The sequence below is a fragment of the Acomys russatus genome, chromosome 19 (genome assembly GCF_903995435.1).
Source record: "Acomys russatus chromosome 19, mAcoRus1.1, whole genome shotgun sequence".
Taxonomy (NCBI): Eukaryota; Metazoa; Chordata; class Mammalia; order Rodentia; family Muridae; genus Acomys; species Acomys russatus.
In genome coordinates, this window is record NC_067155.1 from 4,608,205 (window position 1) to 4,635,226 (window position 27,022).

General features: G+C 53.0%; 1 protein-coding gene across 1 annotated transcript; it reads left to right on the forward strand.

Moving 5' to 3' along the window:
• Nucleotides 1-583: 583 nt before the first annotated feature.
• On the forward strand, nt 584-26,461 carry Gpi (glucose-6-phosphate isomerase). Its single transcript, XM_051162214.1, has 18 exons — nt 584-805; nt 1,621-1,711; nt 1,995-2,063; nt 4,322-4,441; nt 8,697-8,780; nt 8,863-9,009; nt 10,474-10,545; nt 11,256-11,300; nt 12,864-12,917; nt 20,469-20,529; nt 20,814-20,857; nt 20,969-21,121; nt 22,453-22,582; nt 22,742-22,818; nt 24,521-24,649; nt 25,932-26,007; nt 26,123-26,189; nt 26,283-26,461. Exons 1-18 carry the CDS (start codon nt 684-686, stop codon nt 26,416-26,418), a joined length of 1,677 nt encoding a protein of 558 aa, XP_051018171.1. The 5' UTR covers nt 584-683; the 3' UTR covers nt 26,419-26,461.
• The last annotated feature ends 561 nt before the right edge of the window (nt 26,462-27,022 follow it).

Below are 27,022 nucleotides of genomic sequence, written 5' to 3' on the forward strand. Positions count from 1 at the left end.
GGCTGGCTTCGAACTCACAGCGATCCGCCTGCCTCTGCCTCCCGAGTGCTGGGATTAAAGGCGTGCGCCACCACTGCCCGGCTGCCTGGCCAGTTTATATTCCCTTTGACAGAACACTTTCCTTGCAGGTAGCCAATTGGCTCATTTCTTCCCCTCCATGCTTGTACTCAAAATATAATGAAGAGTGAGTTTTTTCTTAAGCGCCTACTCAAGACTGCAGTGCTTATTCCCAATATGCCTTTACAGTACATACATATAATTTTATTACTACCTCTAACCATGAAGGCTACCCGTAGAGTTTTGCTGAATTGAATAAACGAATGAATGGTAGCGAGAGGACTTGGGGCATGGGGGGGGGAGGAACTCCGCCTCTGCCCTTCATGTCACTTCCGGGCAGAAGCCAGCCAAGGGACACCGCAAGTGGCCAGCCACACTTGTGTTAGAGAGGCCAGGAGAGGCCCCCAGATCTGCAGCCGCCGGCAAGGTCGCCTAGCGGACGCGGAGGACAGAGGCGGGGCGGGGCGGGGCCGAGGCGGAGGCGTGGCCCGGAGGGCGTGGCCGGACGCCTGCGCCATAAAGGCCGCTGCTGCGCGCACCGCTGGCGACTTGCTGCGCGCTGCCGCCGCTCCTCCTTCCTTCCTCTTCTGCGCACGTCCAGCTCCGTGAACCTCTTGGGTCCCGCCATGGCCGCGCTCACCCGGAACCCGCAATTCCAGAAGCTGCAGGAGTGGCACCGCGCGCACAAAGCCGAACTCAATCTGCGCGGACTTTTTGACGCGGATCCAGAGCGTTTCAACCACTTCAGGTGCGCGCGCGTGGTCTGGGTCGCGGGGCTCTCGGGACCCCCCCCCCCCCCCCCCCTTGTAGCCGCCCCTCGGGGCCCAGGCCGGGACCACACTTTGTCCTTGACGCCTCCTTGAAGTGGGTACTTGGGACCCGCGTGCTCGCCGGAGGGCTGAGCCTGCTTAGTCGTGAGGAGGAGCGGCCCCTCCACGGACATCCCCTCCGTCCCTTCGCCCCCATCTCCCAGTCCCAGCCCTTTGAGAAGGGATTTCTAACCACCCAGAGGAGGAGGAGCCCTTGCTGGCGCGACAGGCAGAAAGAGCTGTCCCCTCCCACCTGCTCCTAGTGGGCTTTGGTCCGGCAGGGTGGATAGGCAGAGATTTGCTGGGAGCCACGATGTAAAAATAGAGCCGTGGAGGCACGATGCAGAGGCCAGAGAGACTTGTGAGCAACTGCGAAATAGAAGGGGAGGGCGGAGGAAATCTTGCATGTGATGCCTTTGCTGTGTCTTGTCGTTGATGCCGGGAAGTGAGGGACATGAAGTGGCCACCTGTGGTTCCTATAGCTCCGAATGGGTGTTCCCAAATAAGTTTGAGATGGTGTGTAGGGGAAGCTCTGTGGTTGTGCAGGGTAGCCGCTCCCGCCTCGATCTACACCATGCTCCTGGCTCAGGACCTGCCTTCATCTTGGCTCTGTGGTGGCGTGCCCTTCTAACGCTATACTGCTACGGGTCAGCCTTTGTGGCCAGGCAACAGGCCGTGCCCCTGGGGTGTGGCACCGAGAGGGTGGGCTGAGGCACAGTGGTGACCTGCAGGCCTCTCCGTCTTCTTCCTGCAGCTTGAACCTCAACACCAACCATGGGCAGATCCTGGTGGATTACTCCAAGAACCTCGTCAACAAGGAAGTGATGCAGATGCTGGTGGACCTGGTACGGAACTGTGCTCTCTGGTTTGGTTGGGGGGGAGGTGGGAGTCCAGGGGGAGGGGGATTGAGGGGGATTGGGGGGATGGGGCTTGTTTTGGGTTCCAGCTCGACATTTGGAGTGGGGTCCCAGGAATCTCTAGGGCTGGCTATTTGAGCAGATTCTTCAAAGGCTGTAGGAAAGGAGAACAGGTTAGGACCATCTGTCAGCCTTGGGGGGATGGGGGTAGGGGTGGGGTGTTGGGTTGAACTTGTGATGGCCACTAGGCCTCAGTGTCTTCTCTTCCTAGGCCAAGTCCAGAGGCGTGGAGGCTGCACGCGACAACATGTTCAATGGTACGAAGATCAACTACACAGAGGTAAGCAGTTCCCATGGGCACCGGGGTCCAGCATACCCACCCCAGGCCTCTTCCCTTCTGTTCCGCTTATTGGACTGTTAGCGCCATCACCCTTCACTCTTAAGCAATGCTTTTTGCCTCACGAAGGTGCTAAAGGCTTTTCTTTGGGGCTTGGCTGCCCAGCTTTGGGGTGTGATATCTGCAAGACTGGGCAGCCTGGACTTGGCGAGCAAATTGGAACCGTTCCCGGTGTCTTGTCCAGGGAGGGACGCAGCTCAAGCCCGAAGGGAGAGGTTTGCTTAAGGCTTGCTTGGACACTTACTTGGAGAGTTTCAACTTTGAGACGCTGATGGGTCCCTCTGGAAGTAGAACTAGTGACAAGAAGAATCGTGTCACTAGAGTCCTTAGTTTCGTTGGCCTTAGGAGTCACTAAGAGGTGGGGGGTAAGGCAAGCGTTGGAAAATCTTGTCCTTGGCTTGGTGGTGGAAGAAGCCTGCGGGCACAGTAAACACTCCACACTGTCCTATCTTTTAAAAAAAAATTAATATACTTTATTAATTTATTCATATTACATCTCAATTGTTATGTCCTATCTTACTTTTTTTTTCCCTAGAAAACGATATTTTATTGAATGGTCTGATTTCCACTCCATTATAGGTTTTTTAAAAAACTTTTTATTGATTCACCTCATGTAGTCCAATCCCACACATCTCCCAAGTCCCTTCATATCTGCCCTCTGCACTTGTAACCTCTCCCACAAAACAAAGCAAAAATCAGGTGGCGCACGCCTTTAATCCCAGCACTCGGGAGGCAGGGGCTGGCGGATCGCTGTGAGTTCGAGGCCAGCCTGGTCTACAAAGTGAGTCCAGGACAACCAGGGCTACACAGAGAAACCCTGTCTTGAAAAACCACACACACACACACACAAAATCAGTGTCTTTTTTTTTTTTTTAATTTCAGTTCTAATTATGAGTGTATGGGTATATGTGCACATAAGTACAGGTGCCTACAGAGGTGTCAGATTGCCCTGCAGCTGCCTATGGTTGTGTACTGGGAGTTGAAGTCTTTTTACTGTTGTTGTTATTGTTGTTGATTTATTTTATTATTTATTTATTTATTTTGAGGACAGGGTTTCTCTGTACCTCTGGCTGTCCTGGAACTCACTCTGTAGACCAGGCTGGCCCAGCACTCAGAGACAATCCTCCTGCCTCTGCCTCCTGAGCGCTGTGGCATCAAAGGCCTGCGCCACCATCTCCTGGCAAGTATGTGCTCTTAACCGCTGAGCCATCTCTCTCCAGCCCTGGGTCTTTTTACGTGCGAGGCGTCTGAGGCATGGAGGTCATAGGTGCAGTTGGGAGCCGCTGGTCTTCTTGTACTGCTGCACTTGTGTGAGGGAGGCCACAGTCACTGAGGGCTTCCCCCGCCCTGCCACCCACTGCAATCTCCCTAGATTGCAGTCATTTTCCTGGCCACCTGGGTGGGGCCTTTCTGCCTTCTTCTTCCCACAGTCGCTCTCTTTAGCTGCAGGGGCCCTTTTGCCTCCTCCCGTGACCGGGTGAGCGAGCTGTCGGGAGCTGTCGGCACCTGTCGCAGGCCCCAGTTCTGGTTTTGGTTCATGGCGGTTGGGGTGGTGAGGCCGCCGTTTGGTGAGCGCTGCCTTCTGTTGCAAGTCTTGCTTCATGTCCTGAGGCCTCAGGACATGTTGTTTGGGGGAGGTGCCCCAAACAAAAAGTCCTTATGTCTTATTGTTCCTCTCTGAGCTGGGTAATCACCACTGTGTGCCTTTGGTCACTCTTTTCCTCTTCAGTCAGGCTTTTTTTTTTTTTAAGATTTATTTATTAGCCAGGTGGTGGTGGCGCATGCCTTTAATCCCAGCACTTGGGAGGCAGAGGCAAGCGATTTGCTGTGAGTTCGAGGCCAGCCTGGTCTACACAGCGAGTCCAGGACTGCCAAGGCTACACAGAGAAACCCTATCTCGAAAAACCAAAATTAAAAAAAAATTTTTTTTATTTATTATGTACACCGGAAGAGGGCATCAGATCACATTACAGATGGCTGTGAGCCACCATGTGGTTGCTGGGAATTGAACTCAGGACCTCTGGAAGAGCAGCCTCTTAACCTCGGAGCCATCTCTCCAGCCCAAAGATGTTGGTGTTAATGGATGCCTGGACCTGCTTGTCCGGTGCAGGGGGCTGAGCTATGTAGCTTCCCCAGCTGGGACCACTCTAACTAGCTCCAGGGCATACGGTAGCTCCTCACTCTCTGCCCCTTATCTCTAGGATCGGGCAGTGTTGCATGTGGCCCTTCGGAACCGGTCCAACACGCCCATCTTGGTGGATGGCAAAGACGTGATGCCGGAGGTCAACAAGGTTCTGGAGAAGATGAAGTCTTTCTGCCAGGTAAGCTGATGCTAGCGCGCGCGTGTGTGTGTGTGTGTGTGTTTGCTAACCCTGGCTGGCATCTCTGCTGAGACCTGAATTTCCCTCAGAGCGAGCACATGCTTCATCTTCCAAGGTCTGGGATTGCAGGTGTGTGCCACTACGACCTGTTATATGGTGCTGGGGCCACTGGGGGGGGAGGGGTGGGATGGAGGTGGGCTGTCAAAGTTGAGGCTTTATATGATAAGAAAGCACAATACCACCAAGAAGAGACTTGATACCCTCTGAGCATATAAAGGGGGAGGAAGTCCCCCTCAGTCACAGTCATACGGGAGGGGAGTAAGGGGGAAATGGGAGGGAGGGAGGAATGGGAGGATACAAGGGATGGGATAACCACTGAGATGTAATAAGAATAAATTAATAAAATAAAATTTAAAAAATAAAAAAAATTAAAAAATAAAAAGCAAGCACAATACCAACTGAGAGACATCCCACTTCCCCTCCCTGCAGCTTATTTACGCTATGAAAATGTAAAACAGGCTCCTGGGTCAGAATTAGTGCTTAGAACCATATCGTATACCACATACCCCTTTGTTTTCTCTCCTTCCTTCCTTCCTTCCTTCCTTCCTTCCTTCCAAGCAGGGTCTAACTGTGTAGCCTTGGCTGGCCTGGAACTGGCCTCTGTCAGACACAGAGAGATCTGCCTGCCTCTCTCTTCTTAATTCTGGGATTAATGATAGACCACACCAGGCCCAGCCGACCTCTTTTTGTGTATATAGGGCAGGGGGTGGGGTGGGGAAGGGGGTGAGGGAGGGCGGGCAGGAGGCTTGTAAGGGTTGTCTTAGAGACCAGCTAAATTTACCTACATGAACCACTGTGGCCTTAGTGTGTATCCCCAGGGTAACCCTGCAAGTGTTGGCAGCTGGTATGAGTTTGGAGTGCAGGGGAGGTGGATGCACGGGCCCTGTGGGTGTGTGCGTGTGTGCTGTGTGTGTGTCTGTATGGGTTGGGCATGCTTAGAGAGTGATCATCTGATCAGCTGTGATTATTCTGGGCTTGTGCCTGAAAGCAGCCGCTCCCATGTGTGGCCAGTCCAAAAGTCCGCTTGCCTGGGCCAAGAGCCATTTTCAGACCTGGCAGTGACCGTGGTATTCATCGTAAAGGCCTGGTGGCACCTGGATGCAAGGCTTCCTGGGACCAGGAAGGCAGGAATCCCTGGTGGCACTCTGGATTTCAGGATGTCCCCGAGGTTTTGTGTGTGGACAAGGGATTCCTAGCCATCTTCCCATCTGCTGTGTGTGTGTGTGGCCGGCCGGCTGGACGGTGTGCTGTTAGTCATCTCCAGTACTGTTGCAGGATGACACTCTTTTAAAGCTAGCTGTTGGATTGGCTGACTCAGACTGGCCAGGTATTTTTAGTTCAAAATGTGTAGTGTGGGTGTGGTGGAGCATGCCTGTAATCCCAGCATTTAGGAGCCTGAGGTAGGGGGATTGCCAGTCCTGGGCCAGCCTGGGCTACATGGGGAAGACCCTGCCTCAAATGGAAAAGCCAATGAACAAACAAAACACTGCTAACCTGTGGCAATTCTGGTGAGGAAGTCTGTAGCTGGTCTTCCCAAAAGTAAATAGTACAGTCAGGCACAATTATACATGCCAATGGTCCCAGGAATGGGGAAACTGAGGCACAAGAGCTTCAAATCAGTGCCAGCAAGTCTGGCATGGGACCAGCAAGCACTTGTAAAGAGAAGTGGTAATGGCTTGAAACAGTGGATACACCAATTACTCTGACCTGTTACTTAAATACTTGTATCAAATATCACACTGTACCTTAGGAATACGTGTAATCTATTGATTGAAAAATTTACAAGAAGCCGGGCGGTGATGGCGCACGCCTTTAATCCCAGCACTCGGGAGGCAGAGGCAGGCGGATTGCTGTGAGTTGGAGGCCAGCCTGGTCTACAAAGTGAGTCCAGGATGGCCAAGGCTACACAGAGAAACCCTGTCTCAAACCCACCCCCCCCCCTAAAAAAAAAAAAAGAACACTGGCTGGTCTTGCAGAAGGCTCCCACTGGCTGGTCTTGCAGAAGGCTCCCACTGGCTGGTCTTGCAGAAGGCTCCACAGCCACTCTGTACACCTATCACAATGCCTATAACTGTACTTCCAGTGGATGCAATGCCCGTTTCTGACCTCTGTGGACACCAGGCATGCATGTGGTGCTTATACATATATGGAGACAAAACACAGATACACATAAAATAAATGTAGAAACACCACAGAACTATTCTTTTTTTTTTTTTTTTTTTGAGACAGGGTTTCTCTGTGTTAGCCCTGGCTGTCCCTAGACTGGTTTTGTAGACCAGGCTGGCCTCGGAGCTCACAGAGACCCGCCTGCCTCTGCCTCCCCAAGTGCTGGGATCACAGGCGTGCGCCACCACACCCTGCAGGCCTTAGCTTCTTGACACTCATTTTCTCTGGGTAAAATACAGCCTGTGCTTACAGCTGCCTGGTTTTCTCAGCCCCCTTCTGTCTGTGGAAATATGAGTGTCTAAAAAGACCTCTTAAGTGCCTAAGGTATCTGCCGATACATTTTCAGACACTTAGATTCTTACAAAAGCTTAGTGAGTTTCAGGAGACTCCATAAGAAGCTTATTGTGGAGACATCCGTCTGTTAGCTATATGCACAGATTTCTTCAAGATGAGTGCGGCTGGAAAGATGGCTCAGAGGTTAAGAGCACTGACTGCTCTTCCAAAGGTCCTGAGTTCAAATCCCAACAACCACATGATGGCTCACAACCACCCTCATCTGGCGGCTTGTAGCTGTACATGCATGCAGAGCACTGTATACATAATAATAAATACATCTTCCCAAAAAAAAAAAAAAAGCCCAAAACTTTTACTCTTACATGGGCATGCAGGTGCCCCAGTGCTTGTGAAGGTCAGAGTATAGCCTGTGGGAATCAGTTCAGGAGGTCAGGCTAGGCGACAGGCACCTAGCCACCGATCGAGGGCACCGGGCCAAGGTGAAATCCTTTATACCTTTGCTTCTGAGCCCACTCGGGCGCCTTGCTCAGGTTTTCACTAGGACCTAATCCTTAGACTTGCCTCGGTTCTCTGTCATCGTGTAGGAATCAAACCCTGACTTGCTTCACCTTGGCAGGAAACACGGTCATTTTCACATGGTGTCTCTGGGTCAGAAGCTGGGGCGTCGTCTCACCCGCATTGTTCTTTCTTGGGGGCCTCTGTTGGCCCATGCTGCAGTTCTCTTAAGGTGTCAGTTCCGGAAGATTCTGTGCATGGCAAGTTGGTACTGCCTGTCAGAAGGAATCCTTAGTTCATTTCCACATGGGCTTCCTCTGGAAGAGCAACCTGTGCTCTTAACCACTCAGCCATCTTTCCAACCCTGTGCAGGCAATTTTTTTTTAATATTTTATTTATTTTATGTATATGAATGCTCCATTTGCATGTACACCTGCAGGCCAGAAGAGGGCATTAGATCACATTATAGATGGTTGTGAGCCACCATTGTGGTTGCTGGGAATTAAACTCAGGACCTCTGGAAGAGCAGTCAGTGCTCTAAATCTCTGAGGCATCTCTCCCGTCCCCTCTTTTTTTTAAAAGATTTATCTATTACATATACAGTGTTATGCCTGCACACCAGAAGAGGACACCAGATCTCATTATAGATGGTTAGGAGTCATCATGTGGTTGCTGGGAATTGAGCTCAGGACCTCTGGAAGAGCAGTCAGTGCTGTTAACCGCCGAGCCATCTCTCCAGCCCCTTCTTTTTTTTTTTTTTTTTTTCTTTTTCTTTTTTTTCTTTACAGGCATTTCTATGCTATGAGATAATCAAGTGATCTTTCTGTCACAGAATTAGGAAGCCAGCCTAACAGGGAGTTTTGGAGGCCACTTGAGATAAACATTCAGAGCCGGTGGTGCACGCCTTTAATCCCAGCACTCAGGAGGCAGAGGCAGGCAGATCTCTGTGAGTTTGAGGCCAGCCTGGTCTACAGAGCGAGTCCAGGACAGCCAGGGCTACAAAGAACAACCCTGTCTTGGGAATTAAAAGAAAAGAAAAGAAAAGAAATAAACATTCAGAAGTCTGGGACAAGAAAGCCTTGTTTGCTCCCAGAGTCAACAGCGTGGAGCAGTGTACCTGGACAATGTGTCACAGGATTGTGACCTCCAGAGACTCCTGAGAGAGCCTAGTAGTTGTCACCCACCTAAATGACATTTTTGAGCTGTGCCTTTGGGTTGACCACATCTGTTTCTCTGCCAGCGGGTCCGGAGTGGCGAGTGGAAGGGGTACACTGGCAAATCCATCACGGACGTCATCAACATCGGCATCGGGGGATCTGACCTGGTGAGGAGCGCCCAGATCACCTGGGGATGGGGTGAAGGGTATGGACAGTCACTTCCTAGAACCTCGCCCTCTCTTCCTGCAGGGACCCCTCATGGTGACGGAGGCTCTCAAGCCGTACTCCTCAGGAGGTCCCCGTGTCTGGTTTGTCTCGAACATTGATGGAACCCACATTGCCAAGACACTGGCCAACCTGACCCCCGAGTCTTCCCTGTTTATAATTGCTTCCAAGGTAAGGACTTGGGATGGGGAGGCCGGGTGCGTTGCCCTGGGTGATGGAGTCTCAGGATGGCTTCTTAGCGAACGGTGCTTTGTGGTTTAACACTGCTGCCGCCCTCAGATGATTCCCATGTCTGGCAACAAATGAGATTTACCTTAATGAAAGCCTAAAGCTGTTTAATTTGTACCCTTGTCCATGGGCTGGCCATAGCCACTTACTTATGTGATCTTGGCCCCTCACTGTCTCTGTCTTCTGTCTGTCTCTCTGTGCGTTACCATGCTCTGTATGGCGTCAGGGTCTCACAGGTGCTGGGCAAGCACACTACCACTGAGCTGCGTCCCCAGCCCTTTACCTTGAGACAGGCCCTCTCTCAGTCGCTCAGCTAAGCCTTGAATTCACACTGCAGTCCAGGTACACCTGGAACTTTTGGTCCCCCTGGCTCAACTACTCAAGTAGATTATGGACAGGTCCTTGTCACTAACGTATCTCTGCTGCTGCTGCAGTCTCTTCCTCCTCCTCCTCCTCCTCCTCCTCCTCTTCCTACTGTTGTAACAGGGTTTCTCTGTGTAGCCTTGGAACTCCCTCTGTACACCAGGCTGGCATCAAACTTAGAGATCTGCCTGCCTCTGCCTCCTAAGTGCTAGGAGATATTTTTTTGTTTCTTTCTTTCTTTCTTTTTTTTTTTTTTACGAGACAAGGTTTCTCTGTGTAGCCTTGACTATCCTGGACTCACTTTGTAGACCAGGCTGGCCTTGAACTCACAGTGATCCACCTGCCTCTGCCTCCCGAGTGCTGGATTAAAGGCGTGCGCCACCACCGCCCGGCGGAGATATTTCTTTCTTAAGAGATCCATCTATTCTCTTTCCCTCCCCAGTTTCATTCCCACCCCCCTTCTCAGGGTTTTGAGACAGTCTTCTATTATAGCTGAGTGTAGTCGCCTCTCAGCCTTTTTATTGAGCCCTGGGAATGCAAGTGTATACCCCCATACCTGGCTTGTTGTGCCTTTCTTTCTGCTTTCAGAGCCCTGGCCTAATAATGTAAGGGTTTATTTATTATCACTTATGCCTCATGTACCCCAATATACACAAAGTAATAAAAAGCCCATGTAAGGGTTGGTGGCGTGGCTCAGTAGGTAAAGGGGCTTGCCATCAAGCCTAATGACCTGAATTCGATCCTGGCCCCCAAATGCTAGGAGAGAATTATTCCGCAAAAGTTGTCTTTTTACCTGTACCACATGAATGCCGTGGCCTCTGACTGCAGATCTGGCTCGGTGTTTGAGGTAGGGTGCGGGGGTGCGCCTTACACCCCTGGATGTAAACTGTTAGAATTCTAGGTGGCTGCTGCATGCACTGCTTATGACATGCATGTTTGTGGATGCCTGTGGTAAATGTAGCTGATGTGCTCGCCGGTCACCACAGTGGCCCTCTGCTGGCCACCCTGACCTGGGCTGACTGCCTGCCACACACTCTGTTGCAGACTTTCACCACCCAGGAGACCATCACCAATGCAGAGACAGCAAAAGAGTGGTTCCTCACGGCGGCCAAGGACGTGAGTGTGTGTCTGTGTCTGTGTCTGTGTCTGAGTGTGTGTCTCCTTAGTGTGTTCTGAGTACTCTCAGGAGTGAGTCTGGTGGGGGATGTAGTGCATGTCTCATGGTCCTCCTCCCTCCCAGCCTCTCCTCCCACCCCACCCTACCCTGTCCCCCGTCCGGCTCAGTAGCCCTTTCTGCTAAAGGTAAAAGCAGGTGGAAGCCCTTCTGGCTCCTTTTCTTTATAACTGTGGCTTTTTGGCCTCAGGCATAAGCAGAACCTGCTGTAACTGGCTAAGAACCGTTTCTTTCTTTCATTTTTAATAGTGTCCATGTTGTGACTGAGGAGCCTTTATGTCTCTGCTGGGCTGTGCTCCTGGGAACCACACCCAATTTACACTGGGGTGGCATTTTACTCCTTGGCCACAGGGGCCTTTCAGTGGGCATGGGCAGCCTGGCCTGTGGCCCTTATACAACATTTTTTTGTTGCTTTTTTTGGTTTGTGACCTCCTGCTTCAGTCTCCTGAGCTTTAGGATTAGTCACGTGCCACCATCTTCCTGCCCATCTTGACCTTGACCATTTGTGGGCTCCTCAAATAGCCTCAGGGCCAAAGAGAGAGAATCTGTGTAGAATCTACTTTTTCCAGGGATGGGGCCTCTCTACCCTTGGGTAGTTCCTCCAGGGGGAGGGTGGGTAGCCTTTGGTCTGATCTGCTTCTGTCTCTTATAGCCATCTGCAGTTGCAAAGCACTTTGTTGCCCTGTCTACCAACACGGTAAGTGCCAGTGTGGCATCCTGCATGCCCCCATGGGGAAGCCCAGGCCATGAGAAAAAAAAACGGCGTCTCAGCATCCACCAAGCTCAGCCCCCTGATTCAAGGGGGTGGGGTGGGAGGGCAGTAGCCTCTCTGCTGCTGGAGTAGCTGCCTCACTGAAGCCAGCTGGCCTTCCCTGCTGTCTCCATTCAGTCGCTAATCCTGCGGGAGGACATGTAGTCAGTGGGATGGTGATGTCCCTACCCATCTCCCAGGCCAATCTCCTGCATCCAGCACCCTGCCACATGTCTCCCCATAGGACAGACAGGAGAGATCTTGTTTGGTCTTCCCCAAAGCCTGGTAAACGAATGTACCTTTTGTTTTGTTTCGAGATGGTTTCTCTGTGTAGCCTTGGCTGTCCTGGGACTCACTCTAGAGACCAGGCTGACCTTAAGCTCACAGAGATCCATCTACCTCTGTCTCTTGAGTGGTTTTTTTTTTTTTATGGTTTTTCGAGACAGGGTTTCTCTCGTAGCCTTGGCCATCCTGGACTTGCTTTGTGCTTTTTTAAAAAAATGAGTTATTTTTAATTATGTGTGTGGATTATGTGCATGTGTGAGTACAGATGCCCTCAGAGTCCAGAAGAGGACTTTGGATCCGATCCCCCCAGAACTGGAGTTACAGCTGGCTATGAGCTGCCCGGTGTCTGCTGGGAACCAAATTCAGGTCTAGCGCAAGAGCGGTGTGTGCTCTTGGCTACGGCATCGTGTCCCCAGCACCCCCCAGGTGTGGCCTTTTGTTCCATGCAAAGGATTGTGTGAGGTGACGCTGATGGGGTTAGAGCCCAGATCCTATTTGCCAGCTCACAATTGGCCTGGCCTTGAGCCTATCTGAGGTGAGGGGAACGCCCAGCATCGCTCAGCAGGTCAGCGTGAGGCTCCCTCCAGGAAGCACAGCCCCTGTGAACTCCAACACTGCTGTGTGGTGGTGCTGTGCAAGCCAGTGGCAGAACTGGGAGCCACAGACCACACCTAGGCCCTCCTTCCCACTTTAACTCCCAAAGCTGCCAAGAGGTTGGGGGTGCGGGCAGCCAGATATGTCTCAAGGCCACTAACCAGCACCTTTTCTGCCATCAGTGGACATATCCACTGAGGATAGGTATGGGCAGTCTGGAGTCACCTACCTGAGGGCCTTAGACACCAGAGAACAAGGCTGGTCTGTTTGCTTAGGGTCATCTTCAAAGGAGCAAGGCTGGGGAGTGCTGCAGGCTTTGTTGCCTGGCCTGGGATATGGCCTCTGGGTTTGAGTTCCAGGTGTCGGGGCTGGTTCTTACACACCAAGAGGAGGTTATGTGGGTGCAGGGCCCCTGCTGTATTGGAGTTGAGCTGGCTTGCTGTTCAGTTTGGAGTGAACAGTCGTGGGTGTCACCCTCAACTCAGAAGCCTGCTCCACTGGGGTTGGAAGGAAAGCAGGGGTTCCTGGAGCTTGTCTGGCACCGTGCCTCGCCCCCTGCAATTCCTATCCTTGTCTCTAACAGATATCCCCTCCCCCTCCACCCCTCTCTCCCCCCTTTGTATTTTCCAGACCAAAGTGAAAGAGTTTGGAATTGACCCTCAAAACATGTTCGAGTTCTGGGATGTAAGTACAGGCACCCCGTGTGCTGGGTGCTTGGTGTGTCCTTTGCCGAGGCACGGCCGTTGAGCCGACAGGAGGGGCCTGTGAGGTCAGGTCAGCACTGGTTGAGCGCTTGCTGCATGTCTGTCTCACTTTGGGAAAGGCAGAGAAGCCGTCAGGGAGGCTCGGTCTGTGGGGAGAGTACCCGGTGTATGTGGAGAAGTGATACTCCCCTGGGTGCCTTCCAGCAGCACCCACTGTGAGGTAACCAGAGCCACCCCTGCCCTCTCGATGAGCTGGGGTGAGTTATTCTCAGGCATGACCTTTCTTCCAGGCTGCAGCCACAGTCTGTAAAGGTCAAAGGGCAGGGTAAGGTGCGTCCTGGACCTGGTAGGCTGGGAAGACACCCACAGGGGACTCTGGGAGCAGCTGGAGAGGAGGGGCAGGGAGGAGGCATGCCAGGCCAGGGTAGGCCTTGCATGCAGGTCATCCTGGAAGGTGGATGCTCTGTAGTCTCACCTGGAGTCAGGCTTGACTTGGAACCGGCCTTACAGCTGTCCTGAGCACAGCAGTGGTGTGAGGGAGGGCTGTAAAGGCTTCGTGTGCAGGGTTGCTGCGTGGGTGTCGGGGCTGTGACTGGGTAGAGGTGCATCCTGGGTAGAAGGTGTCACCCTTGGCGTTTTCCCACCACCTGTTGGCCTGGAGCCTCTTTTCTTGTTGGCATTATTGGCCAGTGGTAACCTTGCTTTGAAAGCTAAATAATAGCTTGTTTTCAGTGCCTAAGACCTGCCCACACTATGCAAGCGCCCTACCACTGAGCTGCACCCCGTCTTCCCCCCCCCCCCTTTTTTTTTTGAGGCAGGGTTTATTTGTGTAGCCTTGGTCATCCTAGACTCACTTTGTAGACCAGGCTGGCCTTGAACTCACAGATATCTGCCTGCCTCTGCCTCCCAAGTGCTGGGATTAAAGGCGTGGGCCGCCATGTCCCCATCCCCTTTTAAAGGGTTTTTGAGACAGGCTCTCTATGTAGCTCAGGCTAACCTGCAGCTCACGATGTAGCTCAGGCTAGCCTTAAACTTGCGATCCTCTTTGCCTTGGCCTCCCAAGTGTTTTAGATTACAAGCATGCAACATCATACTTAGCCAAAAGCCTTTTTCTTTCGATCCTCTGTTGGGAAGCTGCATCTTTTTATTATTATTATTATGTGTACAAGTGCTCTGCCTGCGTGTACACCTGCCCGCCAGAAGAGGGCACCAGATCCACATTATAGATGGTTGTGAGCCACTATGTAGTTGCTGGGAATTGAACTCAGGACCTCTGGAAGAGCAGCCAGTGCTCTTAACCTCTGAGCCATCTCTCCAGCCTCCAGTGCAGCATCTTCTAACAAATGTTGCCTGCCTGATAGAGGAAGAGGGGCCTTTCCCTTCCTCCCTAGGCGTTGGCGCATGAACAAATGGCGGTAGGGGAGGAGTGGGTTACCCTTGCTAGCCAGCCATAGAGCCCGACAGAGCGGGACGTTAATTGTAACTGCCCAGCGTACAGAAAGTCAATGGAATGTGATGGAGCAATTAGAGTCTTGCAGGCAAGGTCAAAGAGTGATGTTTAAGTGCAGAGAGCAGGAGCCCAGGGCTGGCATGGTGGCAGCTGAGACCATGTGGGTCAGGCCACACATATGTCGTACCACAAGAGCATGAGGAAAGATGTGGATGGATAATGCTGAGTGGAGGTGATGGTGTCTGCAGAGCCCAGGAGCCCAGGGTGTGTGAAGACTCTGGAGTGAGTCTCTCAGGTGAGGGAAAGCGACACCAGGCAGAGGAGCGCAGCACGACCTGCAAGGCCCGTCCTCAAGTCGGGCCAGTACAGGTATGTGTGAGTGGTGAGACTCAGCCTGCTGGGGCCTGACTTGACATTGCCTGGTGTGCCGGGCATCTGGACCCAGCAGAGGCATGCTGGTGAGGGCCCAGCTCGAGACCAGCATCAGAGAACTAAGTTGGTTACCTGTCCTCAGGTATGTAGGATGAAGTCTGTAAGGTGTGTGTTGTCATGGCGTGTCATGGTGGAGGTCTCAGGAGCTAGAATCGGAGGTCTAGAAAGGAGTGAAGACAGGTTCAGGTGGGGTTTAGGGTGCAATTGGAGAGGCTTGGGAGAGCACAGTCTTCAGAGTATGACAGCTCAGTCCTGAGGCAAATTCCGGCAGCAAGAGACTGTGAGATTGGCAGGTAGCATCTTTTCGGGTGTGTGGCGGCAGCTGCTTAGATGTGGTGTCATGGCTAAAGTCTCAGGGGCCGGAATCAGAGAGAAGTGTGTGACTGGGTTTCCCACTGGAACCAGAGGAGCCAGGCGAGGCACATGCAAGTAGAACTGTCTGCTGTACACATTGCAGGCTAAGGGTGCAGTGGTGGGAGATGGGACTTCTCGGCGGGGGTCCAGGCCCTGGGTTCAGGGAGGCAGTCTGGAGTCCCTTAGAACAGGACTGCAGACCTGGAGGGCGTCAGGGGATGGAGAGCAGCATCCATGCAGGAGTGTGCCGCAAGGCTGGCAGAGGAGGTTGCTAAGAGACAGATTTGTACTCCCTGGTCTCCTAGGTAAGGGATGGAAGAGGCTGCTGAGGTCAGAAACAGGCTCGAATCCCAAGTCTGGCGGACTTGGCCACACACGGTGGGAGTATGTTGGGTAACTTAGTCTGTGGAACCTGCACACCACAGTTAGCAAATCCTTTCTCAGGTCAGTCTGGGTCGAGCAAAGCAGGCAGAGCCAACTGTCAGGTGAGGCCTCAGACCCAAAGAATTGCATCCAATTGCTGAGTGGAGAGCTAAGGAGACATAAGTGAGACATCAGACGTCATAGTCAAACCCGGAGAAGGGTATTAGGCCATGTCGCTGGCCAGTCACATGTGGATGGAGTGTGAGGGCTCAGGATCAGGTAGGTAGCACTGGCCCGTCAGGCGTGGTCTGAAAATCCAGAGCCATATACAGGTTAGTAGAGCCAGCCCATCTGGTGTGTGGCTCATGGAGCTGAGATGTGTTTTTCTGGCCTTCCAGGTATGGTCTGTAGAGCCATAGTCAATAACCTGATACATAGTTGTGGCTCACCAAGCACATTCAGAGGAGCCAGGGTGCATAGTGTGCCAGTAGGCAGAGCAGGTCTCTTAGAACTCACTATGTAGACCCAGCTGGCCTCGAACTCAGGGATCCGCCTGCCTCTGCCTCCCCGAGTGCTGGAATTAAAGGCGTGGCGTGCGCCACCGCCACCTGTCTTGTAAGATACAGCAGTTTTTTTTTGGGGGGGGTTCTTTTTCTGTTTGTTTGGTTGGTTGGTTGGTTTTGGTTTTGGTTTTTTTTTTTTTTTTTTTTTTTTTTTTTTGGTTTTTCGAGACAGGGTTTCTCTGTGTAGCCTTGGCCATCCTGGACTCACTTTGTAGACCAGGCTGGCCTCAAACTCACAGCGATCCGCCTGCTTCTGCCTCCCGAGTGCTGGGATTAAAGGCATGCGCCACCACGCCCGGCTCTTGGTTTTGGTTTTTTGAGACAGGGTCTCTCTGTGTAGCCTTGGCTGTCCTGGACCCGCTTTGTAGACCAGGCTGGCCTCGAACTCACAGTGATCCACCTGCCTCTGCCTCCCGAGTGCTGGGATTAAAGGCGTGCGCCACTGCACCTGGCAAGATACAGGTTTGAACTGTGAGAATTAGAGGTGAATGCTGGTAGGTGACAGTGGCTCATCAGTTGTGTTCTGGAAGGGCCAAGGCCAGAGGCAGACGGTTGACCCGCTAGGTGGAGACCGCTGAGGGCTGAGGAGTTGAGTACAGGTAGGCGTTGGATTCAGTCAAAGGCGGTGGCGGTGAAGCCTGAAGGAGCGTGGTCCAGGCTCAAAGAGTAGAGGCCACCCAGGTGGTTTGAGAAGCCGGGGCCCCACTCGGGTAGAGATGACGTGTCAGACATGCCCTGGAGAGACATACTGGTAGGTGGAGCTGGCCAGGTATGGTCTGAGGACCCAAGGGTGAGTAGACCTCACCCTCTAGATGTGGATTGAGGAGCCGGCCTGGGAGGTGAAATCAGAAGAGCTGAGGTCACACTAAGAGGAAGGAGACTTGTCCCACCAAGTGCAGCAACAGAAGGAGCCATCATGGAACATAGGTGGGCAGATTGGCTCGGCGTCGCCTGTGTCAGCCAGCAGTCACAGCTGGCCTGCCAGAGGTAGGCTTGAGGAGCTCAGATTGAGCGTGGGCAGTTAGGGCTGACTTGTTCATAGAAGATTCGGGCAAAGGTAGGGTACACCCGGGTGTGGAGAAGCCCAAGGAGCTATGGTTAAGAATGACCTCTCTTAAAGCAGACACATAGTGGGGCTGGAGAGGTGGCTCAGGGGTGAAGAGCGGTTAACTGGCTGTTCTTTCAGAGGCCCCGGGTTCAATTCCCAGCACCCACATGGCAGCTCACAACAGTGTAATTCCTGTTCCAGGGGATCTGACATCCTCACACACACACATACGTGCAGTCAAAAACATCAATGTACAAAAAATAAAAATAAATTGCTTTTAAAAAAAATCATGCACATAGTACTGGCCCATAAAATTGACAAGTACTGTAGGTCTTTTGTTGTTTTGTGGTTGTTTGGTTTTTTGAGACAAGGTTTCTCTGTGTAGCCTTGGCTGTCCCAGACTTGCTTTGTAGTACTGTAGGTCGTATAGGCTGTCTGCAAACCCTAATTTAAGTGTATGTATATAGGTATGGTTTTCTAACAAGGAGCTAGAGGTAGATGCATCTGGGGCCATTCAGGGAAGTCCTTGGAGCTTGCTTCTGGCTGGGGTGTGTCCGCCTGTGTCTTGGAGGTAAGGACCAGGTATGGCTGAGAAAGCAGAAGAGCATCTCAGGCCATCTCAGGTGGGTCTGTGGAGCGCAGATGGTGGGGGACGGTCTTAACTAATGAGATGCAGGCTCAGTGCATTGCTGGTGCTGTGGTTAGGCCAGCTTGGTGGTGCTGGATCTGTATGTCAGGTGTCACAAGCTGTGCAGGCTTGTTGGAGATAGCTGGGGCCAGAGGAAAGTACGTAGAGCTCGGTCCCCACAAAGGTTAAGGAGCCAAGATCGGGCAGCGCGCAGGCTGTGTCCACTGGCGCTGGATTCAGGTAGACAGAGCCAGGTCTCCCAGGTGACGGTGTAATTGGTCCACACCGGGTTTACCCAGCCTTGCCAATCAATCCATGGATCCAGGAAGAGGCGACCTTGCCACTTGGGTTCAGACACTGAAGTACCCTAGGCTTGTTAGGTGAAATGTGTGGGGAAGACTCTAACCCAGGAACACATAAACTTCTGGCTGGCCAGACCTGAGGGGTTTGATAAGACGTGGTTGTGTAAAAGAGCCACAGTGGGGCTGGTAGGGTGGCGCAGCGGGTTAACACACCTGACGGCCACAGTGGGGCTGGTAGGGTGGCGCAGTGGGTTAACACACCTGACGGCCACAGTGGGGCTGGTAGGGTGGCGCAGCGGGTTAACACACCTGACGGCCACAGTGGGGCTTGCAGGGTGGCGCAGCGGGTTAACACACCTGACGGCCACAGTGGGGCTGGTAGGGTGGCGCAGCGGGTTAACACACCTGACGGCCACAGTGGGGCTGGTAGGGTGGCGCAGCGGGTTAACACACCTGACGGCCACAGTGGGGCTGGTAGGGTGGCGCAGCGGGTTAACACACCTGACGGCCACAGTGGGGCTGGTAGGGTGGCGCAGCGGGTTAACACACCTGACGGCTCGGTGATCTGAACTGTATCCCCAAGACCCACATTGTGGGAGAAGAACGACGGACCTTCACGCACACGTGCAGATATGCGCACGATCCATCAGTCACAGTGAAATATACCAATTTAGGAGAAACAGCATCAAGGCACATACTTCTTTTTTTGTTTGTTTGTTTTTTTTTTTGTTTGTTTTGTTTTGTTTTGTTTTTGTTCTGTTTTTTGAGACAGGGTTTCTCCGTGTGGCCTTGGCTGTCCTGGACTCAACTTTGTAGAACAGGCTGACGTCATACCGATCTGCCTGTCTCCTGCCTTCCCGAGTGCTGGGATTTAAAGGCGCGCACCACTACACCCAGCTAAGGCACATACTTCAGATCCTAGTACTTGGGAGGCTGAGACCAGAAGATCAAGTGTTTGAGACTTTGACACAAAATACTGAAGGAAGGAAGGAAGGAAGGAAGGAAGGAAGGAAGACAGAACGACCAGTCATAGCAGTATGTGTGTCTGGGTCAGCCTGGAGGTCAGAGAGAGGAGATGGAGTGCCCCAAGCCAGTCCCACTACCTGCCCTCAGTCAGGCCAAACTTAGGCTGTTGCGAGGACCTGGGGGATGTGTAGCCAGTCGCCTCATGGGTGTACAGTCTTCGAGTTGCCCTAGGGATACAAATGGTACCATATGAGGGTTTAGAGGCTTAAGTCATACTTACCAGTGTGAGGGCTGCTGACTACCCAATGCCAGTTCGAACACAGTCCATTAGGCAAGATCTGAGAGCACATGTCACTCCTAAGGAGGCCTGTGAGATGGTCGCTGTAGAAAATCTATTCCCTAAACCTGGTTCCTTCCACTATCCACAGGGTAGGTACAGGTACGAGGCTCTGGTCTGTCAGTGGCTGAGGAGACAGGGTAGGCACAGGTACAAGGCTCTGGTCTGTCAGTGGCTGAGGAGACAGGGTAGGCACAGGTACGAGGCTCTGGTCTGTCAGTGGCTGAGGAGACAGGGTAGGTACAGGTATGAGGCTCTAGTCTGTCAATGGCTGAGGAGACAGGGTAGGTTACAGGTACGAGGCTCTGGTCTGTCCCAAGGCTCTGGTCTGTCAGTGGCTGAGGAAACATGGTAGGCACAGATGTGAGGTTTTGGGTCTGTCAATGGGGGAGCATACAGGTCCTGGGTTTCTCAAGGTTTCAACAGGTAAGTTCCTCAGAGATATGAGTGCTTGGCCTACCAGTGTCTGAGGAGATGAGGCATGGCACAGGTATGAGGCACTAAATTCATCAGTGTCTGAAGCAATAAGGTAGGCACAGGCATGAGGCACTTAAGTCGTGTCTGCTGCATGTGTGCACAGGTATGAAGGCGTGGCCTGCCAGCATCTGAGGAGATGGGATTGTGAACCTGTATGAGAGCCTGTGTATGTCAACATCTGAGGAAGCAGGTTTAGCACAGATCGAGAGCGCTTCTGTCAGCACTGGAGAGGCAGGAACTGGCACGGGTCATGGTGAGGCAGGCTAAGCAAGGGTATGGCTCTGTCAACACCGAGAAAGCCAAGAATGACACGGGTATAGGCTCTCTGTCTGCCAGTGCTGAGGAGACGGGAGCTGACAGAGGTTTGAGGCCTTGGGTTGGCCATGGTAACATCTTTAGTTGTGTTGAGGCTTTGATCGGTCCTGTGTGTATACCTACCTTGGCGCCACCTTGGAGAGTCACGGAGCCTGGTGTGCTACATGACAAGAGTTGGGTTGGGTCAAGCCCTCCAAGTTGTGTCTGTGGAAGCGTGGCTTTCCAGGGACAAGCGTGGTAGGTGGGGGGGTAGGGTGAGCCTGCCTGCCTTCAATGCCTTTTTCCTTCTCTTTTAGTGGGTAGGTGGCCGCTACTCGCTGTGGTCAGCCATTGGACTGTCCATCGCTCTGCATGTGGGTGAGTGTTTCCCAGTCGCCTGCAGGGGGCAGTATTGCAGCGTGGGGTAGCCATTGTATCCACGAGTTGTTTGCTTAGCCTACAGGCTCCCATGCCTAGAACAATGTATCTTTTAGTACTGGGAGAAAGAAACTGCTCAGGGCCAGTTCTGAGGAGAGAGGCTATCTTCAGGGCCCACCTTTCTCCTGGGTCCAACTTTTCTTGGTTCCAGAAGAAACTGTAAACAGCCTCCTGGGAGAACACCGGGGTGGCCGCTTCTGGTTGATGCTGATTTGTGTCAACAGGTTTTGACCACTTTGAGCAGCTGCTCTCCGGGGCTCACTGGATGGTGAGTGCTAAAGTGGCCTGAGACATGGGTGGGTCCTCTCCGCTCCTTCCTCTCCTCCCCTCGCTCCTCCCCCTGCCATCTGCCTCAGCTCTCTTACCCTGTTTCTTTCAGGACCAGCACTTCCAGAAGACGCCCCTGGAGAAGAACGCCCCCGTCCTGCTGGCTCTGCTAGGCGTCTGGTACATCAACTGCTTCGGGTGCGAGACCCATGCCATGCTACCCTACGACCAGTACATGCACCGTTTCGCTGCCTATTTCCAGCAGGTACCAGCTGCCAGGCCGTACACCGGGAGGGTCTAGTGGCCAGTTCCAGTGCCTCCCTTAGCCCTTGGGTGCGGCTGTGGCTTGTCGCTGCTGCTGGGTTCACGGCACATCTTGGCGACCAAGACCTAGTCCAAACCCATGTTGCTAGCTGGATTTTGGCACTGGCCAGACTTGTCCTGGATCAGTTGTGGGCATGTTGTCTTCTTCTTCCATTGTCACCTTCCTTTGCTGTTCTGGGCGATGGTGCGAGCAGGATCCCCTGTGACCTATCCTGTGGCCCATCTTGGGTACTTTGTCCGGTGACTGGAGAGTTTGCAGCCAAACCTTTCTGCATTTGTAATCACATGCAACAAAACTTAGCACCCTTTCGGGCCCTGACCCTGTGTCCAGCCCTCTTGTTTGGTCTGGGCACACCTACCCACTCAAGTCTCCTCTCCCCTTTGCTTTTAATGTGTATTTGTATGTGTCTGTGTGAGTGAGTGCCACTGCTGTGTTCAGGGTGCCCACTGAGGCCAGAAGCAGTTGATGGGATCCCTTGGCGCTGGAGTTACAGGTGGTTGTGATCTACCTGATGTGGGTTCCGGGAATTAAAATTGGGTCCTGGATGAGCAGGGCGCACTCCTTAACCACTGAGCCACTCCTCCCCATCTTCACGGTGGTTCTTTAGCTTGTACCCCTACCGGCCAGAAGAGGGCGCCACATCACATTATAGATGGTTGTGCGCCACCACGTGGTTGCTGGGACTTGAACTCAGGACCGCCAGAAGAGCAGTCAGTGCTCCTAATCTCTGAGCCATCTCTCCAACCCCATGGTTGTTCCGTTTTTTTTTTTTTTCCCCCCCCCTTTGAGACAGGGTTTGTGTAGCCTTGACTGTCCTGGACTTGCTTTGTAGACCAGGCTGGCCTCGAACTCACAGCGATGCACCTGCCTCTGCCTCCCGAGTGCTGGGATTAAAGGAGTGTGCCACCATGCCTGGCTCCACATGGTTGTTCTTAAAGTGAACAAGGTTCGACCTCTCAGTTTGTATGGTCGTGAGTGGTTTTCTTGGTCAAGAGAGCAGTGGACCGTCTTCCTGGCTTACCTTGGGCCTCCTATGGGAAGAACAAAATTTGTTTTTAAAGAGATCCGCCTCTTGCCTCTAGATCCATCTTTTTTTGCTCATGGTTCTTATGGTGTGAGAGCCTTAAGCCAGAAAGCTCAGGGGACCTGAGGACCCACATTTACAGGGTTCCCCGCATGAAGAATGCTGAGGCCCCCCCAGGAAGGATCTGGGCCGTCTGTGAAATGTGACTCCTGCAGGGAGAGGTCTGAGTTTCTGTCCCTCATTCCAGGGTGACATGGAGTCCAACGGGAAGTATATCACCAAGTCCGGTGCCCGGGTGGACCACCAGACAGGCCCCATCGTGTGGGGGGAGCCAGGGACCAACGGCCAACATGCGTTTTACCAGCTTATCCACCAAGGTAGGGCCCGTCTGTCCTGGGCAAGTGGGTGTGGCGCCTAGCCGGGTAAAGATGGGGCAGCAGGGACCTCCCTGCTCAGGGCTGTGCCTTCCTGTATGCTGCTTGGGTAGCTCTCATGGGCTGGGGTTGTATGGATGACTGTGCCTCGGCCTTTGACAGGCACCAAGATGATCCCCTGTGATTTCCTCATCCCCGTCCAGACCCAGCACCCCATACGGAAGGGTCTGCATCACAAGGTGAGAAAAAGCCTGTCTGGACTGTTCTCCTGCTTCTCGGGGTTGTGGGACATGACCCTCCTGCAGCTGCTCGGCCTGTTAGATGAATTTCTCTCACTGTCACAGCAGATGACCACAACTTTACTGGCTTCAAACACAGTCTGGCTGGGCGTGGTGGCACACACCTTTAATCCTGGCACTTGGGAGGTAGAGGCAGGCAGATCGATGTGAGTTCGAGGCCAGCCTGGTCTACAAAGTGAGGCCAGGCCAGCCAGGGATACACAGATAAAAAAAAGAAAGAAATACAGTCTGCCCTCTGAGTTCCCAGCGTTAGAAGCCCAGCTGGGTTCCTAGTTCGGAAAAGTCATGGGCTAAACTCAAGGTGTTAGCCTGTATTAGTTCCATCTCAGCTGCTGTGAGGAAAGGCTCCAAGCAAGAGCGAAGGTTTATTTCAGCTTACCAGTCCATGACTGGGAGAAGGCAGGACAAGAGCTTGAGGCAGAGACCTGGAGGAATGCTGTTTGCTGGCTTGCTCGCAGGCTCATGCTTGCCTAGTTTCCTTATACAGTCTGGGGTCACCTGCCTAGGGATGGTGCTGCCCACAGTAGGCGGGGCCCTCCTGCATCAACGAACAGGAACAGTCGTGGCACTCCCCCACAGGCGAATTGGATCTGGGCAGTTTTCATTCGAAACCCCCACCTCAGGTGACTTTAGCCATGTCGAGTGGACACGTAAAGCCTAGGGTAGGGGAAAACACCTGTTCACTCAGGTTTCTGGCAGAGTCTACTTCCCTGTGAGGACCGACATTTGGCGGGTGAGTGTCTTGTCTTTTGTTTTGCAGCTGGGTCACATGGTGCAACCCAGGCTGGCCTTGAACTTGGCAGTTGCCTGCTTCAGCCTCCTGAGTGTAGGGATTGCAAGTGTGTGCCGCCACACCCCAGGCTGTACCTGTGGGGTGCAGCACTGTGGACTTGATTCAGCCAGAAAGGGGGGGTCAGTGCCCTTTACCTCTTAAAAGTTGTTAATGGCAGTCATTAGCAGGACGCTGCCTTGGCAGGTACAGAAGATCCTGTCGGGAAGCTTCGAGAGGTGGCAAACACCTGTGATTACAGCTATTTAGGTGACAGGAGGATCTGCCAGTTCAGTGGAACAAATACCTGACTCAGATTTTTTTAAAAATTAATTTATTCTTATGACATCTCAATTGTTATCCCATCTCTTGTATCCTCCCCTTCCTCCCTCCCTCCCGCTTTCCCCCTGCTCCCCTCCCCTATGACTGTGACTGAGGGGGGACCTCCTACCCCTGTATATGCTCATAGGGTATCAAGTCTCTTCTTGGTAGCCTGTTATCCTTCATCTGAGTGCCACTAGGATGTGGTCAAATATGGGGCACCAGAGTTCGTGTGAAAGTCAGTCCCCGCTCTCCACTTCAACTGTGGAGAATGTCCTGTCCATTGGCTAGATCTGGGTAGGGGCTGACTCAGCTTTTTAAGAACGGATGGGGTTGTAGCTCAGCAGAGGACACTTGGGTTACATCCTCCCTTAAAAGAAAAAAATGAACAGTTAGCATTGTCACCTACCCTTTCCTGTCATCAGGTGTTCCCTCCTTCCTTCTTCCTGAAGTGTGCCGTGAGTGGACCATGCTAGAACTGACCCCCACCTGCGACGCGCCAGGCCGTCCCTGGCGGTGCTCACTCCTGTAACTGTTTGTCTTTCTTGTCAGATCCTCTTGGCCAACTTCTTGGCCCAGACTGAGGCCCTGATGAGGGGAAAGTTGCCGGAAGAGGCAAAGAAGGAGCTCCAGGCTGCGGGCAAGAGCCCGGAGGACGTGGAGAAACTGTTGCCACACAAGGTCAGCCTTGCTTGTGAACTGCTTTAGGGTGATGTGCGGGAGCTAGGGAGATGACAGTGGGGGAGTCAGGGTAAGGGCTCATGGTATGACTTGGCTGTCCTACACAGTGGGAGGGTCTGATCCCCTAGACTTAAATGTCTCAGTCTCTGGGACAGTCTGCCCTTCCTCTTCAAAAGCTGGAGGACCAGCTGGGCAAGGTGGCGCACGCCTGTAATCCGAGCACACAGGGAGGCAGAGGCAGGCAGATCTCTGTGACTTTGAGGCCAGCCTGGTCTTTACAGAGGGAATTAAGTACAGCCTGGGCTACACAGAGAAACCCTGTCTTGAAAAACCAAACTGAGCTGGCCGTGGTGGCGCACGCCTTTAATCCCAGCGCTCGGGAGGCAGAGGCAGGCGGATCGCTGAGTTCAAGGCCAGCCTGGTCTACAAAGTGAGTCCAGGACGGCCAAGGCTACACAGAGAAACCCTGTCTCCGGGGGAAAAAAAATCCCACACACATTTGGGGACCAGAATTATTTTGAGGACTTTCTCCCCTACCCCTCCTGCCCCCGGCAATATATTTTGGCAATATTCTTTCTCTTCCTCCAACTTATTCCAGATCTACCTACCCACTCAACTTTATAGTCTTTTTCTAAAAATAAATAATAAATTGAGTTGCAACAAAAAGCTAACGAATGAACAACAACAACAAAAAACCCATGCAGTCTGTTTTGTGTTGATCAACTATTTCTTTTTTTTGGTTTTCCGAGACAGGGTTTCTCTGTGTAGCCTTGGCCATCCTGGACTCACTTTGTAGACCAGGATGGCCTCGAACTCACAGCGATCCGCCTGCCTCTGTTTCCCGAGTGCTGGGATTAAAGGCATGCGCCACCACGCCCGGCGATCAACTGCTTCTTGGTATGCATCCTGTCCTGCAATGTGGCAGTGTCACTCTGTTGAAGAAAACTGACTTTGCCTTTCCTAGGAGCTGTCACTCATAGGTAGCTTCTTGGGTAGAGCAGGGGCTTTGTGCCTCCTTTTGCTCCTGTGATGGGACTTCTGTCTGCTTTGGGCTTCTGCGTGCTGTCACAGCGGCTATGAGCACACCAGCCCTGCTGTGTCTAGAAGGCACCATTTCCTTGACCTCACCGCCACTTTGGCTCTTAGACACCTTCCAGCTCTTCTTCTGCAGAGACCCCTGAGCCTTGAGGGGGAGGCATGCGTCTAGATGCCCCATTTAGTGCTGAGCGCCCCGAAGTCTCCCTGCCTCGTTATCACTTTAGACAGTTGATGTTCTCTGCAGGTCTTCGAAGGGAATCGTCCAACCAACTCAATCGTGTTCACCAAGCTGACACCATTCATTCTGGGAGCCTTGATCGGTGAGTGCGGGCAGGGAGGGACCGGCTGGCTTGGGATCAGTTGGCCTGGGACAAAGAAAGGCAGAAAAGCCCTAACTGGCGGGGGGCGCGCCGTCCGCTTCTGCTTTCTCTGCAGCCATGTACGAGCACAAGATCTTCGTCCAGGGCATCATCTGGGACATCAACAGCTTCGATCAGTGGGGGTGAGTTGCCGAGGGAAGGGAGGGGGGGTCTGTTGTGCCTTCGGGTGGGCTCTGAGCCGTGGCTCACCGTCCTGTCCCACCCCTCCCCGGCAGAGTGGAGCTGGGGAAGCAGCTGGCCAAGAAGATCGAGCCGGAGCTGGAAGGCAGCTCGGCCGTGACGTCCCACGATTCCTCCACGAACGGACTGATCAGCTTCATCAAACAGCAGCGGGACACCAAAGTGGAATAAGTTCTGTCAACTGCCCCCACTGACTGGTCCTTCTTGTCCCTCCTCACCGTATGCACTGCATGGCTCCACCCCTCCCTGCCCAGCGCGCAACCGCACCACCACGCAGTGGGCTTGGACCACAAGGCTTCTGGGAGAAGCCGGCCTGGACTTGCCGTCTGCCCGCCCGCTCTGTGTGCGTCCTCCCTGGTGAAGCAGGCTGCAGTGCTTTGATGCATCATCTCTTCGTTCTGACCCGTATTCACATCCCAGCTAGAATAAAGATGCTGTAGAGGAGGCACGGCTCAGCCTCTTGAGTTTCCTGTCATGTGTGGGTGACAATGCTTAGGCCCTGGTTGGCTCTTGACTCAGCGGTGGGCAGGTCCAGAGTGGAGGATCGTTCTTTAAGAAGTGGGGACAAAGCCGAGCGTGGTGGCACACGCCTTTAATCCCAGCACTCGGGAGACAGAGGCGGGCAGATCGCTGTGAGTTTGAGGCCAGCCTGGTCTACAAAGCGAGTCTAGGACAGCCAAGGCTACACAGAGAAACCCTGTCTCGAAAAAAAAAAAAAAAAAAAAAAAAGTGGGGACAGCTGGGTGGTGGTGGCGCACGCCTTTGATCCCAGTAC